This window comes from Pyrus communis, chromosome 13 (genome assembly GCF_041283825.1).
Source record: "Pyrus communis isolate YQ-2024b chromosome 13, ASM4128382v1, whole genome shotgun sequence".
Classification (NCBI taxonomy): domain Eukaryota; kingdom Viridiplantae; phylum Streptophyta; class Magnoliopsida; order Rosales; family Rosaceae; genus Pyrus; species Pyrus communis.
Window position 1 is genome coordinate 16,415,512 of NC_142577.1, and position 22,079 is coordinate 16,437,590.

At 38.0% G+C, this 22,079-nt stretch overlaps 2 protein-coding genes across 6 annotated transcripts; both read right to left on the reverse strand.

The window, feature by feature from the left end:
• Window positions 1-8,582: 8,582 nt before the first annotated feature.
• CKL10 (casein kinase I-like 10) lies at window positions 8,583-15,832 on the reverse strand. Of its 4 annotated transcripts, none has more exons than XM_068476257.2 (14): window positions 14,960-15,832; window positions 14,769-14,809; window positions 13,864-13,933; window positions 13,608-13,756; window positions 13,430-13,525; window positions 12,094-12,164; window positions 10,956-11,017; window positions 10,786-10,849; window positions 10,602-10,686; window positions 10,201-10,327; window positions 9,998-10,071; window positions 9,825-9,885; window positions 9,302-9,435; window positions 8,583-9,179 (listed from the first exon to the last, which is right to left on the reverse strand). In XM_068476257.2, the coding sequence occupies exons 1-14, from the start codon at window positions 15,033-15,035 to the stop codon at window positions 8,901-8,903; spliced, it is 1,389 nt and encodes a 462-aa protein (XP_068332358.2). In that variant the 5' UTR covers window positions 15,036-15,832; the 3' UTR covers window positions 8,583-8,900. The 4 variants fall into 4 exon arrangements, with proteins under 4 accessions (XP_068332358.2, XP_068332359.2, XP_088538543.1 ...); XM_068476258.2 differs by having other exon boundaries at window positions 9,302-9,432; window positions 14,960-15,812; XM_088682417.1 differs by having other exon boundaries at window positions 9,302-9,432; window positions 14,696-14,809; window positions 14,960-15,688.
• A 1,939-nt stretch (window positions 15,833-17,771) lies between these two features.
• On the reverse strand, window positions 17,772-21,455 carry LOC137738192 (Tetratricopeptide repeat (TPR)-like superfamily protein). 2 transcript variants are annotated; one of them, XM_088682169.1, is made up of 3 exons: window positions 18,662-21,449; window positions 18,124-18,211; window positions 17,772-18,043 (listed from the first exon to the last, which is right to left on the reverse strand). In XM_088682169.1, exon 1 carries the CDS (start codon window positions 21,256-21,258, stop codon window positions 18,919-18,921), a length of 2,340 nt encoding a protein of 779 aa, XP_088538295.1. In that variant the 5' UTR covers window positions 21,259-21,449; the 3' UTR covers window positions 17,772-18,043; window positions 18,124-18,211; window positions 18,662-18,918. The 2 variants fall into 2 exon arrangements, with proteins under 2 accessions (XP_088538295.1, XP_088538294.1); XM_088682168.1 differs by having other exon boundaries at window positions 17,772-18,211; window positions 18,662-21,455.
• Between the last annotated feature and the right edge of the window lie 624 nt (window positions 21,456-22,079).

A 22,079-nucleotide genomic window follows, 5' to 3' on the forward strand; every position in this document is an offset into this window, starting at 1 on the left:
GCAAAACCTCATCAGGGGCTCAAGAATGGTTGATTTCCCCATCCTCGTTATCTCATCCACTTGGTCTACAAATGCTCCATATGCAAGCTTCTGCAAGGCAGCAGTAATTTTTTGCTCTGGAAGGAGACTCATAGCACCAAAAAGCATCCTTCTTTTGCACAAAGTAGGAGTCATGGTTGCAAACAGCAATCATGATTTTGTTGAACAAATGTCGTTCCATTCTAAAACGATGTCTAAAGTACGTATCAAGGAATGCACTATTACGGACAAAATAATCGTCCAAGAGTTCTGTACCTCGTCGTTGCCTGCTTCTATCAAGGTTTCCTGAATGGCTGAGCCTGCAGATCTGACCCATAGCTTGGATGACTCCACGGGAATGTGAGGCCCTTACCATTCTTGCTTCATCATCTCTCCTTCTACGCTCCTCATAATCTTCCCTCTCATTTTGGGCCACCTGGAGATTGAACATTCTTTCTGATTGGTTAAATAATTCTTCCTTTTGCTGATCGATTTCCCACATCATCCTTGAGGAAGAAGAAGACATTGTAAGAAAGAAGTAGAAACTATGAATAATGATAGAGATTTTGGTGAAGAATGAAGCAGAAACTATGAATAATGATAGAGATCATGAGAAAATTGGTGTGAGATTTGTGAGGATGGATGGTGGCTTATATGGAGGATTCAGAAAGGATTAGGTTGTAGATAATGCCACGTGGCATGCCGTCATTCGTTAAAAATCTGATGGAAATCTATCCTCAAAGATTGTAAACAGATTTTGACACGTGGCTCGACATGATTGGTTAATAATCTTATCAAAAATCCACCACCAATAATTGTATTTTCGGATAATGACACATGGCGCAACAAGTACGATTAAAAATCTTATCGGAAATCCATCACCAATATTTGTCTTTTCGGATTTTATGACAAGTGGCGCAACGAGAACGATTAAAAATCTTATTCAAAATTACAAATAAAATTATTTTATATTATTTAATAACTTTTCGGATAATAACACGTGGTGCAACGAGAATGATTAAAAATTTTATCCAAAATTACAATTAAAATTATTTTGTATTATTTTATAAATAAAAAAATACTAATATTTTATTGCCTATTGCCAGGGCTATTGAAGTGCAACGGTGGAGATGCAAAAGGCAATTACTGTTTATTAAGGGTGATTACTGTTAACTGGGTGGATAGCATATGTATTGCCTGGGGGGAGGTTTCACACGCTGGAATTGCTCTAAGGGACCTTAAATTCTCCCTGACGTTGAGTTTTTAAGGATATTCGAGATGACAATGACCATAAATGAAACCACTGAAGAAAATAGAGTGAAATATCTTTGCACCATCTCAAAAAATGAGCCTGAAGCTTTGATTTTGTGCCAATGGGTTGTCTTCCAACTAGGAATACACCACATGTGGCCGGCCTGGAGCCTAGTGATTGAGCAATTTACTTGCTTTGGCACAACCTTTTGGGACACTTAGGTCGAACAATGATGCTACAACGCATCTCTTTATCTGAAGTAAGGATATTATGCCTACAAGCACACTTTGCCAAGCATGCTCATTAAGGAAATTGATTTTCTATATCATTCCTCGCAAAGATACGACACTACTCTTTTTTTATAGTGGATTCAAAGGAATGTATGTGGACTAATCCAACCAAAATGTGGACCATATAAATACTTATGGTTTTGGTTGATGAATCGACAAACTGGTCACATGTTTCTCCACACACATTGCTGCTAAACCTTATGGCCGATTAAGGGCTCACCACCCTACTTATCCCTTAAGGTCCAGGGAGATTGGATAATGCCAGAGAGTTTATATCGACGGTTTTTGATAAAGTATTGCATGTATTTTGGGTTTATAATTGAACATCGAATTCCCATGTTCACCCCACATAGCCTCGCCTAGCAATCATAAAGCGCAAATTTAAATGATCACCTGAATTTTGGTAAAAGTACCAAGTTTTCTGTTTCTGCCTAGGGCTATGCAATCCTTGTACGCAGTTATGTTGGTCCGCCTTAAGGCCCATTGTCACCCAATCTATATGACGTTACAGTTGGTTACTGGGTACGAACTTGACAATTTTCGTATTTACGCATTTGGGTGCGCATTCCATATGCCAAGTTGCACCGCCGCAACGTACCAACCTGTGTCCTCAAAGAAGGATGTGAATCTTTGTCGATCATGATTCTTCTTCACACTAGCTCTCTTAGAGCCCTTGCACACGATCTCTTTACCGCTCATTTGCGAGTTGTCATGTTAATGAGACAGTCTTCCCACCGTTAGGGGGAGATAAGAACATCAACGTTCCTGGAGAACGGCGCGAATTTGCGTGGACGTTGCCCACTATGTCTCATCTCAATCCCTACACCGCACAAGTGTGATAAGCAAGTGCAATGAATTCTAGTTTTCAGAATGTTGCTCCAGATGCATTTCTTTGATCTAGCTAAAGTGATGAGATCATATACCAGCTGCAAACATGCCTGCAAGGATAGATGTACTTAACGGACATCGAGTCAACATCCCTGGAGGATGTGCCGCCTCTGTTGGATGGTTTAGACGCCCCTGTTGGACGGTCCGGTACACCGACAGATAGCCAATCAATCTGTCTTAGCCTGAAGCACGGCAGATCATTCAGTTTGTAAGATTCATTTCCCTAGAAGAGGAAGACACGGCACAACAATGAATCTAAACTCGATCGTTGTCTCAAATCATTTCCATCTCATGAGATTAATCCGGATTGCTCCCGAGACTTAAAGTTCTTGGTCCAGTATACTAGTTTGGATAAGCTAAATGGAATTGAAATGAGATGATCATTGATGATATTTCACTTATATGGTAGCTATCGACATAAATGAAAAGCAACGATATCGAACCGTGTTCCGTTAATTAAGTGGCAACGTAGAACTAATTGGACAACTGAAATTACAATCCAGGTCAAATTTCTTACCAAAGTGTGTATTGGACCTGTTGTTCCTACACTGCCCAAGGTAACCCTATTGTGTTATAAGTGGGAAAGGAAGTGTTATGAGATGAATGAAATAGTGCGATATGATGCATGCCTTATAGTGCAAGGTTTCTCTCAAAACGTCCTGTGATTGATAGCAGCATTATGAAATGTGGTTAGCGTTTTCTCCATAGGGATATAGGTATGGAGATTTACATGTAAGTTCTTGAAGAATTACATGGACTAGTTCAAATAGTTCCAAAACCACGGAACACCTTGTTAACTCATTTTGAGGCGTTCACTTACAATTTGACGGATGTGGTATGCCTGTCTAAGTGATTATTTGATCAGTCAGGGATATGAATTATGCCCTTGCGTGTTAAACTATGAAGTCTTATTTTGAATTGCTAGAGTTACAATTTATGTTGTTAATACGAATCTCACTAAGACTTCAGAAGAGTTTGAGAAAACTACCTTGCACCTGAAGATGGAATTTGAGATGAAGGATCTTGGGAAAACTCATTTGTGCTTTGACATGAAGTTCAAGAGTTGTGCTGACGGTATTTTGGTCTACCAGTTGAACTACACCCTGAATGTGTTACCTTTGAATATACCCATGATCGCCCATACGTTATATGCAAATAAGACCTTGAAGAGGTTATGGAATCCGAAATTTCATATCTAAAGTTCAACTTTGCGCTTCGTTGTACTTAGCTCATTGTATTAGACAGGACATCTCCTTCGCTGTTGATCTTGGTAAAGATGCAGCACCACGCCTACACGCATTTACTGAATTGGTATTAAAGACGTACCCTAAAGGTACTACGAGGCAAATTCCAACGCATCTCGAGCGGATCCAACCCCCTGATCTTCGAAATGATGCTTGCCTTGTTATTATGCTGACGCAGGTTACTTATCAAACCCGCACAATGCAAAAATCTCAAATGGTTATGTCTTAACCGTTAGGGATATTGCAATATCTTGGAGGTTCACGATATGACCTTAGTTGTGAAATCTTCAAATCGTTCCAAGACTCACCTCACTTCACTACGCCACAAGTGAGACATGGTTAGGAGTTCTTGTTAAGCATATTCAAAGTACTTGCTGTGTTTTCATCCATCGTTAAGTCTTGAAGACAATCCATGAAGACTATGCCGCATGTATCCACTCGACCAAGACATGATACATCAACAAAGTCAACGACAAGACATATTGCATCTACATCTACATCAGCAGAGCATTAGGAGATTGAAGTCATGCAAGCCGATCCTGGACAACATTGCCGACCTCTACACGACGTCGCTGCCGAAGTCTACCTTCTAGAAGCTTGTCCGAGGAATTGGTATGCCTAACTATCATATGCAATGCTTGTAGTTCTCATTTGGAAGTTATGTTAAACTCAGGAGGAGTATCTAGAAGTATACTCACTTGATCTTAATGTACTCTTTTTCCCTACGATTATGAGCATTTTTCCCACTGGGTTTTTGCTACCTAACTAGGTTTTAACGAAGCACCCATCCTGGGCTGATCATACCCTTGAGAGCTCTTCTACTTGCGTCCAAAAGACATATAGTTTTGACTTAATGCAACTTCTCACTTTTCTCCTTAGTCTATGGGTTTTTCTCCCACCTTGGGCTTTACCATAGCAAAGGTTTTGTGAGTTTTACTTTTTATGCATTCTTCCATTGATTTGAAACTCGCATTCGCTCATTATGCCGACGACTTCATCAATTGTACTTGCTTCATCACTGAAGACTTGATGCGCCATTTACTTGAGTATTTACACCCTCAAGAGGGAGTGTTGCAGTCCTATTGGAATAGGAATGTGATTGTGTAAATCCTAGTAGGTATGGGAATGTATCTTATATTCCTATTAGGAGTAGATTACCTATTAAATGTTGTAATCCTAAAGGATAAGGAATTAACCTTCCCTACTACTATAAATAAAGGCACAATGGGGTGGAATAACACACACCCACAATTACACATCTCTCTCTTTCTCTCAACTATTGCCACACCTTTCTCTCTTTCTATGGCCTCCATAATTTCTATGGCCTCCATAATTGTTCAGTAAATTATGCTTACAAAAATACTTAAATATTCTAGTATTTAAGGTAAGACAAGTGGAATGCATTTAGAAATAACAAAAACCATATTTTAAGGCAACGTCAATTTAACATCTCTTTGTCCATGTCAACTTAGTCTTCTTTTTCATATCAGCTTTGACATCTTAATTGAAGTAAATGGTATGTTATTTATTATTGTTATATGTTTATATGACATTTTTGACATCTCATTTGAAAATTGTCTAAAATTTGCAAAGATTTCAGCTTAATGCAACAGCAAATTTCGTTGATTTTTTCTTCTAATTGACCCCCAAATCCTGTTTAAAACTTGTTGCTTGAGTTGGTTCTGTAAAGGAGCCGTTTGATGTTTTTCTAAGGCCTTGTTGGTTGCGTAAAAAGCTTCTCAGAGCCTTGTTTTATGTATGGGGTTACAAATTGAGAGAGAGAGAGAGAGAGAGGGATGAAAATATGAAATTGCAGATTTTTTCTGTTCAAAATTAGTGGAAGGATGGAAAATGTTTTAGGATTTTCAGCCATTTTGAAGCTCTGGGTCTTTCTTCAATAGATAGATTAATGGGAGAATTGTTGGATAGGGAGAGAGGAGAAGATAGAAGACGGTGAACAGGGAAGGAAAAATCACAGAGAAGGGAAAATGTAGAGGAGGAGTTGCACCGGTTGTTGCGAAAAATGAAAAAAAAACTGTTAAAGATTTTTGGCTGCACGATTTGGTGTGAACGGCGGGAATTGATTGATCCCTACAAATCCCGAAGGAAGGCTCCGGAGAGGATTTCATTCCCCATTTATGAAATCATTTGAACAAATTAAGCCAAAACGAAGTGGATAGTGATTTGCCTCGGAAAGCAGTCATGCTTTATACATCCCGATACGGGTTTAATTCTCACCAGTTCCTCTCCCTTCTAACCAATTAATGCAATTGTTTGTAAAAACAAATCAGCAAAATGAAAATCATTTCACTGTTTGAGTGTTTCTTAATATAGTATCATGAAAATTTTCATTTTTATAGGAAACATTGTGTTCGTCTGTTTGGTTTATTATAGTTCAATCACAAAATGTTGTCTGCTTATTTTTTCAGGCAAAATGATAATATTTTATTAAATATTAAAAAGAAGAACAAGATTTAAAGAGCACACTGCGGATGGTGATCTTCAAACCAAAAAAGACTTTCAACTTAATAAACAAGGCCAACTTGGGCAAGCTAGTTCTGGAACCATGATTTTTTAGGTCTGGAGTAAGGATGCTCAGAATATAATTATCTCAGAAGTCCAGTAACAAACTCAACAGCTCCAAGCGGTGCTGGATTAGACAAAGCAGCAGTGCCACCATCATCCTGTTCTGGGGCAATAGGCGAAGTCCAAGTGACTCCGCCAGTATGACCATACTTATTCCGCCAGTATGACCATACTTATTCCGCCAGACACAAGATCTAATAAGGATACGGAATCAATCAGATCCTTCATGTCTTGGAGTTCTTACAATCTAGGAATTGTCATGCACTGCAAGTATTCACAACTCCTAAGAGGGTGCGATCGTTATTTCTAGTTCGTCTTTGGTAACGCAATCTCTATATTGTAATTTTCTCATGTACTGGTTCAGTCTAAGACTTGCTTACTAACTTGACCGTCGGAGAGCCTTTAGCCGACAGCACACTCGCCCCCCCCCTCCCAGTGCCAGTTTTGCAGGTTACTCGAACTTGGCCATCGGAAAGGCCTTGGCCAACATACTCTCACTCGGTCTTAGGCTTACTCACGATTGTTCTCTATTTTGCAGGTTACTTGAATTTGTGCCTCCACCACCTCACGGCGGTGCGCAAATTTGGTTCCAATAATTAGTGATTTAATTGAAAGCAAACTCATATTCATCTTGACTAGATCACTCTACCACAAGCATGACTACTGTAAAAAGCTTTGTTAACGCCAATGTTAACCCTGTTATTTTCCGATGCATCCACTGTCCCAAGAACGGGGTAACCCACTGCCTGAACAACTATGCCACTCCTAGAACAAGCAACAATCCGCAAGAAAAGATGGCCATTAATTTTTTTATGCAATATAAATATCAATATTCATGGATTATACATTTCATTCCACTTCTAGTTCCTATCTTAATTGGGGCAGGACTTCTACCTTTTCCAACGGCAATGGAATTTGTGGCCTCAGCCTATAGGGTTTATCATTTTTATTATTTTCTTCCCTAGCAGAATGTGAGAGATTACCTTTTGATTTACCAAAAACAGAATGAGGGTCCTGCCAGTACACCCCCTCTTCCATGGATCAAATTTGCGAGACCCTAATGAAAATCAAAGTGACTCCTTGGGTGGAGAGTTACTTCGGCTTCATCGACATCGAGAATCGCATGAAGAACTTGGTGAATTCAAGCGGGACTACCCCTCAAACTCAAATTCCTGTTTTAGTTACAGGAACATAAGTATCATAACCCCTGAAAGAGAGCCCATAGTGTCACCCACTGCTCCAACTTCAACAGACATCACTAATCTAAGAAGAGGTCCTTGCGCAACGGGCAAATCGCCAATGTTACTTCTGGGAATATACTCCTAACCCAACATGACTTTCCTCCCCTAAATGCGACAAGGGCACAAAGAGCGGAAACCCGTCACCTAAGGTTCGATGAACCTGAATCTTCTAAAAAGCAAGAGCGACGACGCCCGCTATATAAGGAAACCCTAGAGGCACGACCAGACCCCATCAGGCCAACGGTCCGGACCGCAATTCAAATCGTTCCGGGGAGACTCTGACCCAGATTACCACATCACGCACTACTGTAACATCAATTCTTATACACAGCCCTCTAATCCACTAACATCACGTTGAATAATATGAGAATAAGTATTCCTCCATTGTCGTTGTCTGTCGTGCAATTGCAAGGAAGATGCAACTCTGCTCTCCCTTATTTCTATTGTATTGTCACTCTGCAAAAGCACCCTCAAATTAGAGATCTTGGCAGTAATGGGCTGGATTTCTGTACCAATCTTGTGAAGATGCAGCCAAATCTTATCAAAATATTCTTCATGCCTCCTTCCCGCTCGGTAGCCACTTTCAAGCCATGACATCCTCCAAGTCATAAGCAGCATCTCTAATATTGGCAACCCAAATGCGCAACCTCAGTTTGAGCTTCAAGCTATTTGCACCACCAAAAGCTGATTAATGAGATGACACAACCGGCACATAGAGAACGCCTTAACCACCAAGAAAATCCACCATTACACATCAAGTTCAATAGTGTGCATAAGATCGAAACAATGTTTTGGTCATGACTCATGAATCCAAGCCTCCCACGCAAGTTAGAAAAATAAATTCTTCCTAAAATGCTTTTATCCATTGCTCCAAATAAACCGAATACTGCTAGGTATGCCAATTCTTGCCGCATCATTTGGTGCACAAGAATGTCATGGACGATTCATTCCACTGGCACCTAAACCAATTATAGCAAGATACTCGAGCAAACTCGGATACAAAGATGGCACCATATTTCAACTTAGAAAATTAAGAGAGCATAATAGCACTTGACGGCACACGTTTTAAGCAACGGTATATTTTCAGGTAAGAAAAATGACATAAGTTCTATTACAGCTATCAGTATCTCAAATATATAGACAATTCCCTGAAGTGAGATGGTTAATCTCTTCCCTGGGTGAGTCTCCGATGCATCGTAACGGTGAGAATCCATGAAGATGGTAAAACAGAAGGGTAGTAGTGTCTAAGGAGAAACTTCATTGAGCTTTTCAACAGTGAAATGAACCCAACAATGGATACACATATACAGAGTAAGCTGTTGCAAAACCATTTTAGTGCCGAGACATCTTTGATAGATAATACAAAAGGAATCTTGAGACCTTACTTCCTCTTTCCCGTGCCGATTGAAAGGAGTTCAAAGCTCCGAAGTGTGTCATCACGGCCACCTCTTGGAGCGGATGCTCGGGTGAAAGATGTTTTGGGTTCATACCCAGGTTGAACCCTTTGGGTGGTGGACAGGCGGCCACTACTTGAGACCAGCCGGCTTGACCGACTCTCGCTGGGCTCACCAGATGAGCTTGGCCGGCTGCTTGATATGACTGGCCTCTTTGAACTACTGCCATTTCTAGATGAACTACGAGCCCTTTCTGAATCAGCTTGCTGCAAGAAACATGCAAAGAATGTGCAACTTCATTAGGCTCCATCGTAAGGACATATAACATGCATTTAAAATCATTTGAATACAAAATCCAAGACATCAATGAAAACGTTAGAAAACTCACGACGTCTTTGGACGATGGCGCATCATCAGTCGACCTATGTCTGGAGTGATCGCCATAACCATGACCAGCACTATTCCTTCTAGAAAATGCCTCTACTGCACCTGAGAGTCTTTCTCGAAAATCTTGTGCCACTGCTAAAAGATATAAAAATACTTGAAAAACGCTAACATATATAACAACAGTATAAAACAAATAAATAAAAGACCTGAAATATAAAGTTCATCCAAATTATTTGCATAAAACAAATAAAAGACCATACTTGAGAACTCAGATACAAAGACAACATATAAAAGAAGGGGTGTGATATCCACACCCCTTTTTACTTCTCACACACCCTTCTAATTTTTGGCCGTCGGATCGGATGAATTGAAGACGATCAAAGGACAAAAATTAACAAGGGGTGTGTGAGAAGTAAAAAGGGGTGTGTGGATAGCACACCCCTAAAAGAAACTGTAAGGCATCTATAAGAATATAAGTCATTAAAAACCCATCCATTCAAGCCTTGCTCGAGAAAATAACCAACCTGTAGGTCTTTCTGTTCTTTCTGCAGATGGTCCAGGGTTTAAAGCTGGTTTTGTACTTGGCTGCAAAAAAAATGGCATCCATATGAAAGCCAGAATCATTACCCAACACACATACAAAAATGAAGAATTTTTCTTCTTTACATAGAAAATCCTCAATAAATTAGGTACTGACTCGTGTTCTAGAACTGGAGCCAATTTGCGGATACTTCAATATAGTCCAATCAAATACATAGTCAAATTGATACCCTGCACCAATTACAACCAATTAGGTTTCAACAGTTTTTAAGAGCCAATTAGATTCATCATGAAGTTTAAAGAAGAATGCTTCTATGAGATATGAACTAAAATTTGGGCTTAAAACGCCTACAAGCTAACCTTCTCGAATAAAAAGGTCCCGGAAAAGCCTCTTCAAGTACGAATAATCTGGTTTATCTTCAAAGCGTAATGATCGACAATAAAGGAAGTACGATGTAAATTCTGAAGGATATGATCTGCAGAGCACCTGTAGAGAAAAATATCAGTAATTCATATACATTCGTTAAACAGCATCAGAAACAGTAATTGGAAAAATAGAACAGGATCGCAGAAAATCATGATTTCATAGACAGTGAGTCAGTGACTGCACAGTTACAAATAAATATCATAACATTTTAACAGCTATCAATCCTCTCCATTTAGTATGCTTCCTACCTTATCTATTATTCCTATTCTCCTTCGACCCAATACGGTACAATTGTTAGTTGTTATACACCACACATAAAAGCAAGTGTTGATACCTCAATTGGAGTTAGCATCTTCTTCTCACTGATCTTGTCATATTTTTGCTTTTTTGTACCTGCTTTCAAGCCCTGCCAAGGAAGGCTGAAACAGTAATCGCACCACCAAGTTAAATATGTGAAGTTCAAGAAATAAAGAAACACAAGATACTGGTGATTTAAGCTTCTCAGACAAGAATGCAACCTCCCCCTCAGAAAATACATGAGTACATAACCAAGAGACTCTAGATCATCCCTTCTGCTTTGCTCTGCAAATAAAATTAATATTACAATTAGATATATGTAAAATATTTGTAAATCCAGAACACAAGACCTTCCTGAAGCATCAACTCCAATAACTTTAAGTTGACTAACCAACGCCAAGGTGAGTGTTAACACTAGCATAGCGGGCTGTCCCTGTCAGATTCTTGTTTTCCCTGTCAGAAATGCCACAATGTCAGCTATTTCTAGAATTGAAAACCAAAAAGTAAAGTAGAATAAAAAGGGACAATCTTTAGATTTTGATAATCTTAGAAGGTTACATAAAATTCTATCCACATCAATTTGATCAAATCAAGGAAAACACAGAAAGGATAACTTAAAAATTAAGAACATTAAATTGCCTATTGTTGAAAAACTTAAGTAAGAATTTAAGAATTGTTATATAAGTGTAAAGCCATTTTTGTGTTCAGTAAAATTATAGATGTAGTCCTTACAACTACAAGGAAATAACAATTTGGATGTAAGAACCTCATAAAAGAGTTATCCGACTATGAATTTTTTTTGTCTCTAAATAATTCAAATATTCCAGCAGAGAATACAGTCTGTAACACGAGAGCAAATATTTTAAGGGGAAAAAAAAAACACAATTATAACAACTTATCAATGTTATAATCGAAAAGATACTGAAACAATGCCCAAGATACCCCAGGATAAAAGTACATAAAAATTGACAAACTATCTTTATAAAAACCCATCCAGTGATACTTTAGTTTTTTATTCTAAAATATTAAATAAGCAGAAAACACAGACACAGATGCGTGTGCAAGCGGCATTTTCCCCTCCCCCCAACATGACGCAACCAAGATGAAGAATGTTGATTTCAGTTAAATATCAATAAAACTTCAGGAGCAAAAAATAAAATCATAACATGAAAGTCTCAATAAAAATTTAGGATCCATCAATAGTAGAACAGTTGAACACATAGGTTCACACATGGTATGACCTTTAAACCCGTCTCTAAGCATCTCTGAGTCATATCTATGAGATGCCAGAAACTGATTCCCTTTGTTGGTTTGGTGGAAACCCAAAATGTGTTGTTCAACATTTTGAACACTAGACACAAGTGTAGTGAATAACTTTCAATATGATACCCCAACACTGCAAGGCTAGCTTTTTACAAAATACAATAAACAGGGAGGGGAAATTTGAACTTCCTCTTTAGACAAGATGTAGTAGAAACTAGGGATGCACAATAAACTAAAATACTACAAATATTTCTTGTATCTGATACCTGTATGGTATGTGCTTGTGCGTTTGAAGATCTCTATACTTTTTTGCAAGGCCATAATCAATGATATATACCTGTGGCAGAAACAAAATCCAGAAAATAAATGTTCAGTGCCTGTCCTGCGACAAAGCGAGTAGTTAATTTAGTGCTGTGCGCACTTTCATCTGAGCTTGGCAAGATGATTAATCTAGATAAAAGCAACAATAAGATACAGGTGTTTCAGTCCCTAAGTTTCAGTTCCTAAGAGCAGATACTATATGGAAAGGTCAGACAGGAATAAATACAGTATATTTGTGACCGTGTAAGTAAAGACCTAATAATCAAAAGTGGTGTCAGCAAAATAACAAAAAAAAAAAAGACTCATCAAAGATACTTCCATGACAAATGAAAGAACAAAAGCCAGTTCTCCATCACAGTACAATAGATGGAAGGTAATAGTTCTAATTTGATGGCTGGCAACATTTAAAGATAAATTAAATTAGAGGTTTGTGACATTTATAGACTGGTTATCCTTCCAAGCACATCTATTTATACCATTTTTAGAATGGAATCTGGTGTGAAATTTGAATTCCACCACTACTTAAATGAGTTCAAGCTTTCAATTAATTTACACTAGTGCATCAGGACGTTTATGTTATTAAAATGGTACAAATCCCTGTAAATAAGCTATGACCTTATGGAAGAAAGATTTAACCGCGTAACCTGTTATGTATGTCATGCAAAATAATAAGTCCACAATGTGGATACATCAAATCATAAGAACCAATTGGCATACCTGACAGACCTCATTAACTTTACTGTCCTATGGATGAGCCAGGTTTTAAAATAATATATTAACCTGTCTTCACTTGCTGCATCTTCTGCAAGCACTCGACTCATAACTAGCACTCAAAATTTACTATAGTTGCATTGACTTTTAACGAACTCAACTAAAGAAGCCATTACCAATTTATTAAAAATAAAAAACAATAACACTTATTTGTAGAACTAGAAGAATATATTAAACGGCTTAGCTTAAGAGATTAGATCATATCATTTTTGTAGTATAATATATTCAAGGAGAATAACAGCCACAGAACTTGCAAATTTATGCATTCATACAGTAATCACCATGCGCAAACCCATGACTCTCTTACAAGGTCTACTTTCGGTTTTATTTGGTATTCAGATTTTTCCCCACAAAAGTAAGTCTCAACCATCCAAAATCTCAATGGAAGTGACAAAAAATAATCTTAAGTGGAAAAAATGATTCATAATGCATATATATTCATATAGAAAAATCTCAAAACATAACAAAGATGACCATTACAGACAAAAGCAGCATAAAGTCTACAAGTACCTGATTAGCTTTGCGTCCCAGGCCCATTAAAAAGTTGTCAGGCTTTATATCACGGTGAAGAAACCCCCGTGAGTGCATGTACTCAACTCTGTTTATCTACAGAAGATAATGTAGAAGCATAAGCATGGCAGCCATGTTAACAACATAAACTTACATACAAAATAATTTGATAGCTTACTAATTGATCTGCAAGCATCAAAACTGTCTTCAAAGAGAACTTCCGATTGCAATAGTTGAACAGGTCTTCAAGGCTGGGACCAAGCAGGTCAATAACCATGACATTGTATTCACCCTCAACACCGAACCATTTAAGATGGGGTACACCCGCTAAATAGATATTCAAATACAAACGTTAAGTTAGGCCTTTAAAAGTACACATTCACATGAATTCACAACAAAAGAAAGAAAAAAAGAAACACAGTAGAGTAACCCACTTCCTCCTTGAAGAAGCATGTATAACTTTGACTCATAATGAAGCTGGGGGTGTTTTGTCTTCACTGGTTCCTGAGAGAACAAAAATATAAAAAAAAATGTTTAGATGTAAGTACTCAGTCTTGTGCTAGGTGAAGTTTAACTACTATGAAGAACCATCAAAAGACATCTGAATCATAATAAAGGATACAAGATAACAGTAGAGCACCTACTCCAATTTTGCGTTATACTTTGAAATTCAAATACCATGGAACAATGTTGTCAAATCAATAGCTTAATGAGGCCCATTTGGTTTGTTAACCTCAACACTAATATTACACATCTCAGTAAACTAAAACAAAAAACATAAAAGCTTTTAAACTTGCTCCTTCTATCTTTCCACTATTTCAACATCTGTCAGCTATGCTCACCAGCATGAATATCCATCAGTGTTATAATACTCAATCCCATGCTAAATAAACCACTCAGAAGAATTACTGTGAGGTCATTGTATAGGGTGTCTACAAGTATATGCCAATGCAGATGTTGGTAAAGAAAACTTCTAACAAAAGTTTGGATACTACAATTTCTAGAACTTAAAATAGCAAAAAAAATGAATACGTTTTGCTCTTACATGCACATTAACTCAGAAGTAATGGCGGTGAGCAAAATGCTAATCCAAGTATATGAACATGCTAACTGTATTCAGATTATTAAAAACGCAACTAACTCCATATGATCTAACAGTGCTATACCAACTTTCTTCTAGTATATTCACAACCTCATGTCAAAGTCAAATTTAACCAATTGTTACCAAAAACTGATCGTATCATTCAATGCGTAAGAGCTCAATACCATCAACGAGAATAGTCAAACTTCCCCACAACTTTTCATTTAAAACTAAGAACAAAGCATGTCCAAGACGTACCAGCTTGACAGCTACCTCCTCTCCAGTTTGTACATTAACACCTGAAACAAAGCAAAACCAAACCAACATAATTCTCAGAAACCCGAAAAACAAGGCCACCATCTAGACAAAAGCTAAACAATCAAGCAATGCCACTAAAACAACAATTTTTTTTTTCTCCAACAATCGAAATGGTGATACAAATTGCATACCCAAATAAAGCTCTCCAAACGATCCACTACCGATCTTTCGTCCTAGCTTAAACTTCCCACCAATTACATGATCCATGGTCTGAACAATCCCAATCAAATATCATACAACAAAAAAAAAAAAAAAAAAAAAAAAGCCCCTAAAACCCCACACCCCCACTTCACCCCCCTTAACTTACAACCCCATCCAGCACTAAACTACGAACCAAATCTGCTCCAAAAGCTCATCAGCTATTGGACTCGAACTCCTCCTATTCTACTCAACACTCAATTCCTCTCATGCAATCTCAGATCCATCAAATTCCAGCTCCAATGCAACCCCCTAAAAAATCCTTATTCTATATACGAAAAATTTGAAATGAATGCTTGAACCTACAGTCCAAAATCCACAAAATTGATGTGAAATTTGAAAATCCAAAAGAAACCCACTAATCAGTGGAGCCAAAAACTGGACTTTTGGGCCTTTTTTCTTAGGAGAAGAATTGGAGCAAGAATGCGAAGAGAGGGCTACTTCGGGATGATTATTTTCAATTTCTCAGACGAAATGGGAAAAAATTTCAGCCCGGAAAAAGAATGAAGTCGGAGAAGAATCTATCGCTTGCGACTATTGACGGTCAGAGAAGGAAAAAAATATGAAGTTTTGGAAGAAAGAAGGGATCTTTGGATCTGGGTTGAGGATAAGGGGTTTTGGGTTTTCTGGGAAAGTTATGATTTTGTCGGGAAAATTTGGACGGTGCGAGAAAGGGGGAATATTTGGGATGATAGAGAGGAGAGAAGGGAGAGGGGAAGGAAGGAAAGAGGATTGATTGATGCAAGGAATGGGAAAGAGATGGATGCGTGTGTGATATATGATATCCTACTATTACATTTTCTTATGGCTACATGAATTGTTTTTTGAACTTTATCATTTACATTTATCTATGTAAATATTTGTTTTTTATTTATTTAATTTTGTTGGATTGTATTTGATATGTGAGAAATAAACAAAAAAGAAAATGTTAATTTGGTGAATGATTGTCCAACTTCTATCTTTTAGCTCTTCCAAGCTTCAAATTCCACTTGAACAATAAGTCGCAAGTGTGTTAGAACTCGGACAAGTTCACTATTTTCCTTCAACGTAACAATCACTAAAAACATGCGTGGTTATGTAATTTCTCACAATAAGTGATCACGCATCTTATATTTGATGACTTGTTCTCAGCATATAAACCATTACTGATTAGTTTTTCTTGGAAATAAGTTGTGATTTTATACACATTGTTATAGTGTCGTGAAATTCACTGGTTTCTTACATGTAAAAGGAACAAAAATTGGTATGTGTAACGTGTGTGTACACCCTTTTTTCTCCTAATAACAGTGAGTAGCACTTGATGACAAATTGTCAAAGCAAACACTTGTTCCAAATAAGTTTTTCTTACAGTTATAACCGTATATATTGTTATGTGATGTGACGTATCTAATATTTTTCCTTTTTGAATTTTACGAGTACCGTTGTCGTCAATGCTAAAAACTTTCTTATATTGTATTTGCAGAAATAGTAGAGCATTATTTTCAGTTACAAGAGCAATTTAAATCCTTGTTGAAAAAGCTGTTTTTACTTATGCTAATTTGCTGTCTTCCTAATAAGTGCGTTAGAAAGTGCTTTTACCCGAACAATTTGTAACTGTTAGGCATACAGATCGCTCATCAAGAATTACGTGTAATTTGAATTTAGTAATCAAATTTGCCATTATTAAGTATTGGGTGTAAGATTTCAGATTTGGGAACCAATCATTCCGCATACTTACAAATCAGCCACCAACAGCAGTCAAATTGGATTTCGATAACTTCTTCAGGTCTCTTTCATGCTATAATAATATATACATACATATATATATATATATATATATTTATATATATCTATATCATAACAGGGGACAAAAATGTCTCTCTATTATTGTTTTTGTTTTTCTTTCTTAGTTATGTTTCACATTAAATATTTAATACAGATATGAGTTTAGTCAAGTTAAATATAATATCAAGTTCTTATTGTCGTTCAACTTTTTTTTTTTTGGGTAAAATTTTCCCGTAGTCCAACTTAGAGCAATTGCCCATGAAAGCAATATGACTTTCAAAAAACCTTGTCGTTAACGTGAAAGCGTATCAAGAAGCTAGTAGCCTAGTAAATTGAAATGAAGTGGTAACATTAAACCATGGAAGCAATCATTTTGTGCATGAAAGATGATTTTCATATACTATTTTTAGCTTCTCACACTTTCTGAATTTTGACCAACGAATTTGGATAAATCAAACAAAAATCAATGGATATAATTTCAAAAGAGTACGTTAAAAGCTAAAAAAAGAGTCTACGTTTATCATTTCTTGTACAAATAGTCACATATTTTGAGAAATTAACATGACAACTGATAGTTTTGGTGCTCTAAGTCATTGCTTAAAATCATTACACCTAGAAAGTGAAATCAATATTTACTTAGAAAGTTTCAGGTGAGTGAGTAATGTGTGTCTCACTCTCTCACAGAATTGTATTCAAGTGTGGCTTCCAGCTTCCAATCCATATTATTAGAGTATTAGTGCAGAACAGATAAATAGTTGGTGACTGATTTGACCTTAACAATTGTTTATTTATTGGATTTGGAGACTGGAATTGTGGTTTTGTGGATCAATGGGAGATGGTGGCCTCTACCTAAAACCACAACTACTCAATATTCATAATATATTTGTACAATACAAGCAAGAAGCAACTCTCTCTCTCTCTCTCTCTCTCTCTCTAAATATATTTATTTATTTATTTATTTATTTCAAAGACAAAGACACTACTTCAATAAATTTAATTAATGAATGTATACAGTATACAGAATGAAAAACAGAAATAAAATTTTTTACTACCAAGCCCGCCTCATCGTTTGAATTTTGGTCCGGCCCCAATCCAACCAATGAGTCAGGGCCGGTATTGCCTTTTAAAATCCTAAACCCTAATGCGTAAACAAAAAAAGACGACTATTCATCCTGGAAGCAGCAACAGAGCTTGAGGATACAATTACTGCCAACCTCTACAAGTAGACTTTTCTCTGCTTTCACATGCACAAACTATAGAGAACGATACACTAAGGCCAGTGAAGAAAAATTCAATTCGATTGAGGAATATGTTCGAACAGATGAATGTATACCTGGCCTTCCCCAAGCATCTTTGATTTCTTAAGCTTCTTAACTGCAGGTACATGATCAGTTGCTTTCTTTCTCCCTGTAGACTCTAACCTGTACCAGCGGAGAAAGAAATAGGTAACACAAAGACAAAGACAAAGAAAAGGAAAAACCAATATGTTGATTACAAATTTACAATGTATTAAGGCATAATGCAATAATGCTACTTTTGTTATCGACGCTAACTAGAGTTAACATGACAGATGGAACTAACTCCAGTACAGGCCTCCCAGAATCTGACCATCAATTTAAAATAACTAAAAAGCAATAGAAATGAAATCCAAGAGGGACAAAGTTTAAGTTTTTTTGCATCTCTTATTTGTTTGGAGGGAGGTAGGAACAGCGTATGCAGTATCTATATATAGAACTTAATCTGCAGTCATGAACTATACTGACTGCAAGCGCTATTCATATGATCAAATATAATAATATAACAGGTCGTGGTATGTGGATGCAACCGGACAAAAATGATACACTACTTCATTATCAAAAGAAAACGTGTACCTCTCCAAAGATCATTGGCAGTTTACTTTGTCTAACACCACCACTGTAAAGAGAGATGAAGGAAACTCATACTGCTCCTTCCTCTCCTGTAAACTTCTCATTTTTTTTTTCTTGTAATGATCGTCTGTATATTGCTTTGCAGCTGCAACCTTCTGCTTGGTGGCATTTGAAGACACTTCTTCTGTGTTGGTGTTTTTTACCCCTTTTTCCTCCTCTTTACCTAAAAATGTGCCAATGACTGTCTGGAAAGAGATTCCTTACCAGTAATCTCCACACGAACACTCTCCACCCTTGAAATGGTGAAACCGGCTGTTATCCCTAACAATGAACTCCCTCCCAACGATCTTTGACATAAATTTTATTGCTATGTGGCAGTCCACGCATACCCTAATGTTCTTTGTTACTCGAATTGTTGTCCCAGCAGGAGTGCTAATGATGCCAAATCCTATGGCAAGCCTTTCACTGTGGTGACACAATAAGTACTTCTTTTGCTCCTCTTCAACATCATGGAGCACCTCATTTGTGTTGGGCGCATACCCTTCTCGTTCCATCTGCTCCAAAATGACTCCTAGAGCCTCAATTATTCGATCATAAAGTGGGTGGGATTTATCTCCCGCCACAAAAGCATGAACCTTGCTTTTAACTTCAATCCAGCTGCAGGCTGGCTTCTTTTTCAATCCCTTATCCCTCATAGTGATCCTCAATTTTGCTGCATCTTTCCACCTCTTAGCAGCAGAATATGTGTTTGACAATAGGACATAAGCACCCATGTTCCCAGGATCAACTGTAAATATTTTCTCAGCAACCTTCTCAGCTAATTCAACTTTCTTGTGAACTCTACAAGCAGCCAACAATGTTGACCATACACTTCCCGTCGGTAATATATGCATGGTAGAGATAAACTGATAAGCTTCCTCCAACCTTCCAGCTCGACCAAGAACGTCTGCAACAGCAGCATAGTGCTCTATACCGGGAGCAATCCCATATTCCCCAGTCATACTATTAAAATACTTCCAAGCTTTGTCTACCAATCCAGCATGGCTACATGCGGTCAATACAGCCATGAAAGAAACATAGTTGGGCTTTATGGCCTCTTCTTTCATCTGCTCAAAAGAGGAAATGGCATCATGTGCATGACCATGCAAAGCATATCCCATAATCATGGCTGTCCATGACACCATGTCATGTTTCTCCATTTTGTGAAAAATCCACCTTGCCATCCTAATGTTACCGCATTTGGCGTACATGTCCACCAGTGAGCTTGCTACAAACACATTATCCTTGAATCCACCCCTAGTTATGTATCCATGGAGCTGCTTTCCCAAATGTAGAGTTGTCAGGTGAGCGCAAGCTGGAATAATACTTGAAAAGGATACATGCACAGGCTTAACTTTACTCATCAACATCTCACGAAAGAATATCAGTCCTTCATCAAACATACCGTTCTGCACACATCCTGCAATGATCGAGTTCCATGAAATGGCATCACGCTTAGGTAGCAGGTTAAACACCTGCAGGGAATCTTGCACTCGAGTGCAATTGGCATACATGTCAATTAAGCTACTCCCAATGAATACATCTGCATCAAGTCCACGTCTTATAGCATACCCATGAATCTCCTTTCCCTTGATAACATCTACATATTCTGCAAAAACTGGAAGGACACTAGACAAAGTAAAAGCATCGGGCTTCAAGTCAGCATTCCCCATATGTCTGACCATTGCCAAAGCTTCTCGATACATCCCATTCTGTGCATTCCCAGCAATGACTGTATTCCAGGAAACAATATCTCTTTTTTGCATCAAGTTAAAGACCTTTCTCACACTATCCACTCTGGCAACTCTTTTCCCTTCCTCTTGCTCGAAAGCTTTACGACACTGATCATTGAATTGCTGGTATGCGCGAAGTGGAGGGTCTACATCTACAGATGTAGTCAAACCAACAGTCCTATCAATACCATTACCCTGCATCTGCAAGTCATTAACCAGTTTATTTGATTGACTACTACACAAAGCCTCACCTTCTAACTCCAAAGACCCAATTCTACAAACTTGATTTCGTTGAGGCATTCTATCAAACAACTTGGGCGCACCAAACCTCTGCCCACCAATCCCCTCCAAAGTCTCTAACTTTGCGTACATATTCATAAGTGCATTACAAGTATACAAATCACAATCCATACCGAACCGAACAACACACCCATGGACGGACTCGCCCAACCTCAAGTCCCCAAGCAATGCGCATGATTTGAGCACAGAAGGGAACACATTGTGATCTGGGTATATCCCAAAACCCATCATTTCCACAAAGGAGGCCAAGGAACGGTGGCAGAGGCCGTGGGCGGCGTAGCATCGGATAACCGACTTCCAAGCGAGAGTGGGGGGAGGAGAAGGGAGGGAGTTGAAGAGGGTGAGGGAGTCGTGTAGGAGGTTCAGGGTGGAGTAAACAGAGAGGACAAAGGAGAGGTCGGGAGCCGAAGGGCCGCAGTTGGATTTGAGGATCTGGGCGTGGAGCTGTTTGGCATGGGATTGGCATTTGATGGTGCTGGGGTTCTTGAAGAGGGTCTTTAGCAGTGTTTGGATGGAGGCAGAGCTCATTTCATGGGGTTTAGAGGTTTTTTGCGATTTGGCTTTTTTTGGAAATTAGGGTTATGAGATCATTGTTTTTCGTTAATCTTCCTTACGGGGATGAGAATCTGCGCCCTGGATTTCCCGAGTCATGGGTGGAGCCGCACTGCCGGAGGGGGAGAGAGGGTGGCGGGGAGCAAGTGAGTTTTTTGTTTTCAAATTTATGTGTTGCCTTGAAAAAATTGACTCACGTGCTTATAACGTGACATTTTAACAATTTTTTTTCTCCTCTCCACACCCCAATCACGTATGCTTTTATTTTTTTTTATTTTTTATTTTTTTGTTTGATTTATCAATTCAATCACCATAAATAAAAAAGAGGGTTGTAGGAGGCTAAAAAAGATTTGTGAAAATCAATCATCGGGTTTATACAGTTGTGCTTTTAGCGTCTTTATGGACAAAGCAACATAGCACAAGTACATTACATTTTGACATTTTGTGCTAATGATAAAACGCAACGTAGAAAAAATTTAACATATAACGTTAAATCATTGACACAAGATGTACAACAACAATATAATGATGTCATCAAAGTCCTTTATAAAAGAGTCGTAAACAACGATGAACGTGTGATTTTCATCCTAAAACATTTGTTCACGTTTTAGTTGGTGAGGTTTTTATTATTGTCCTTTTATTAAAGGACTAAAACGTACAAGTTTCTTGAGGGCAATCCAGAATGCACAACAGAGTCCACCTTGATGCATGTAGGACGTTAAAGACATGAAGCGTTGCTGTAAACAAAAATACAAAGAAATAAAGGTTCAACTTCATCCCGTTTATTGACATGGTTG

Excerpts from the sequence above, each read along its gene's own strand:
- LOC137738192 (XM_088682168.1), bottom strand. The coding sequence starts at position 21,258 with ATGAGCTCTGCCTCCATCCAAACACTGCTAAAGACCCTCTTCAAGAAC.
- CKL10 (XM_068476257.2), bottom strand. The coding sequence starts at position 15,035 with ATGGATCATGTAATTGGTGGGAAGTTTAAGCTAGGACGAAAGATCGGT. Across the intron at positions 13,757-13,863 it reads CATGCTTCTTCAAGGAGGAA|CGGGTGTACCCCATCTTAAA; the intron begins GTGGGTTACTCT and ends ATATCTATTTAG. Across the intron at positions 12,165-13,429 it reads TGGGACGCAAAGCTAATCAG|GTATATATCATTGATTATGG; the intron begins GTACTTGTAGAC and ends TTTCTGCCACAG.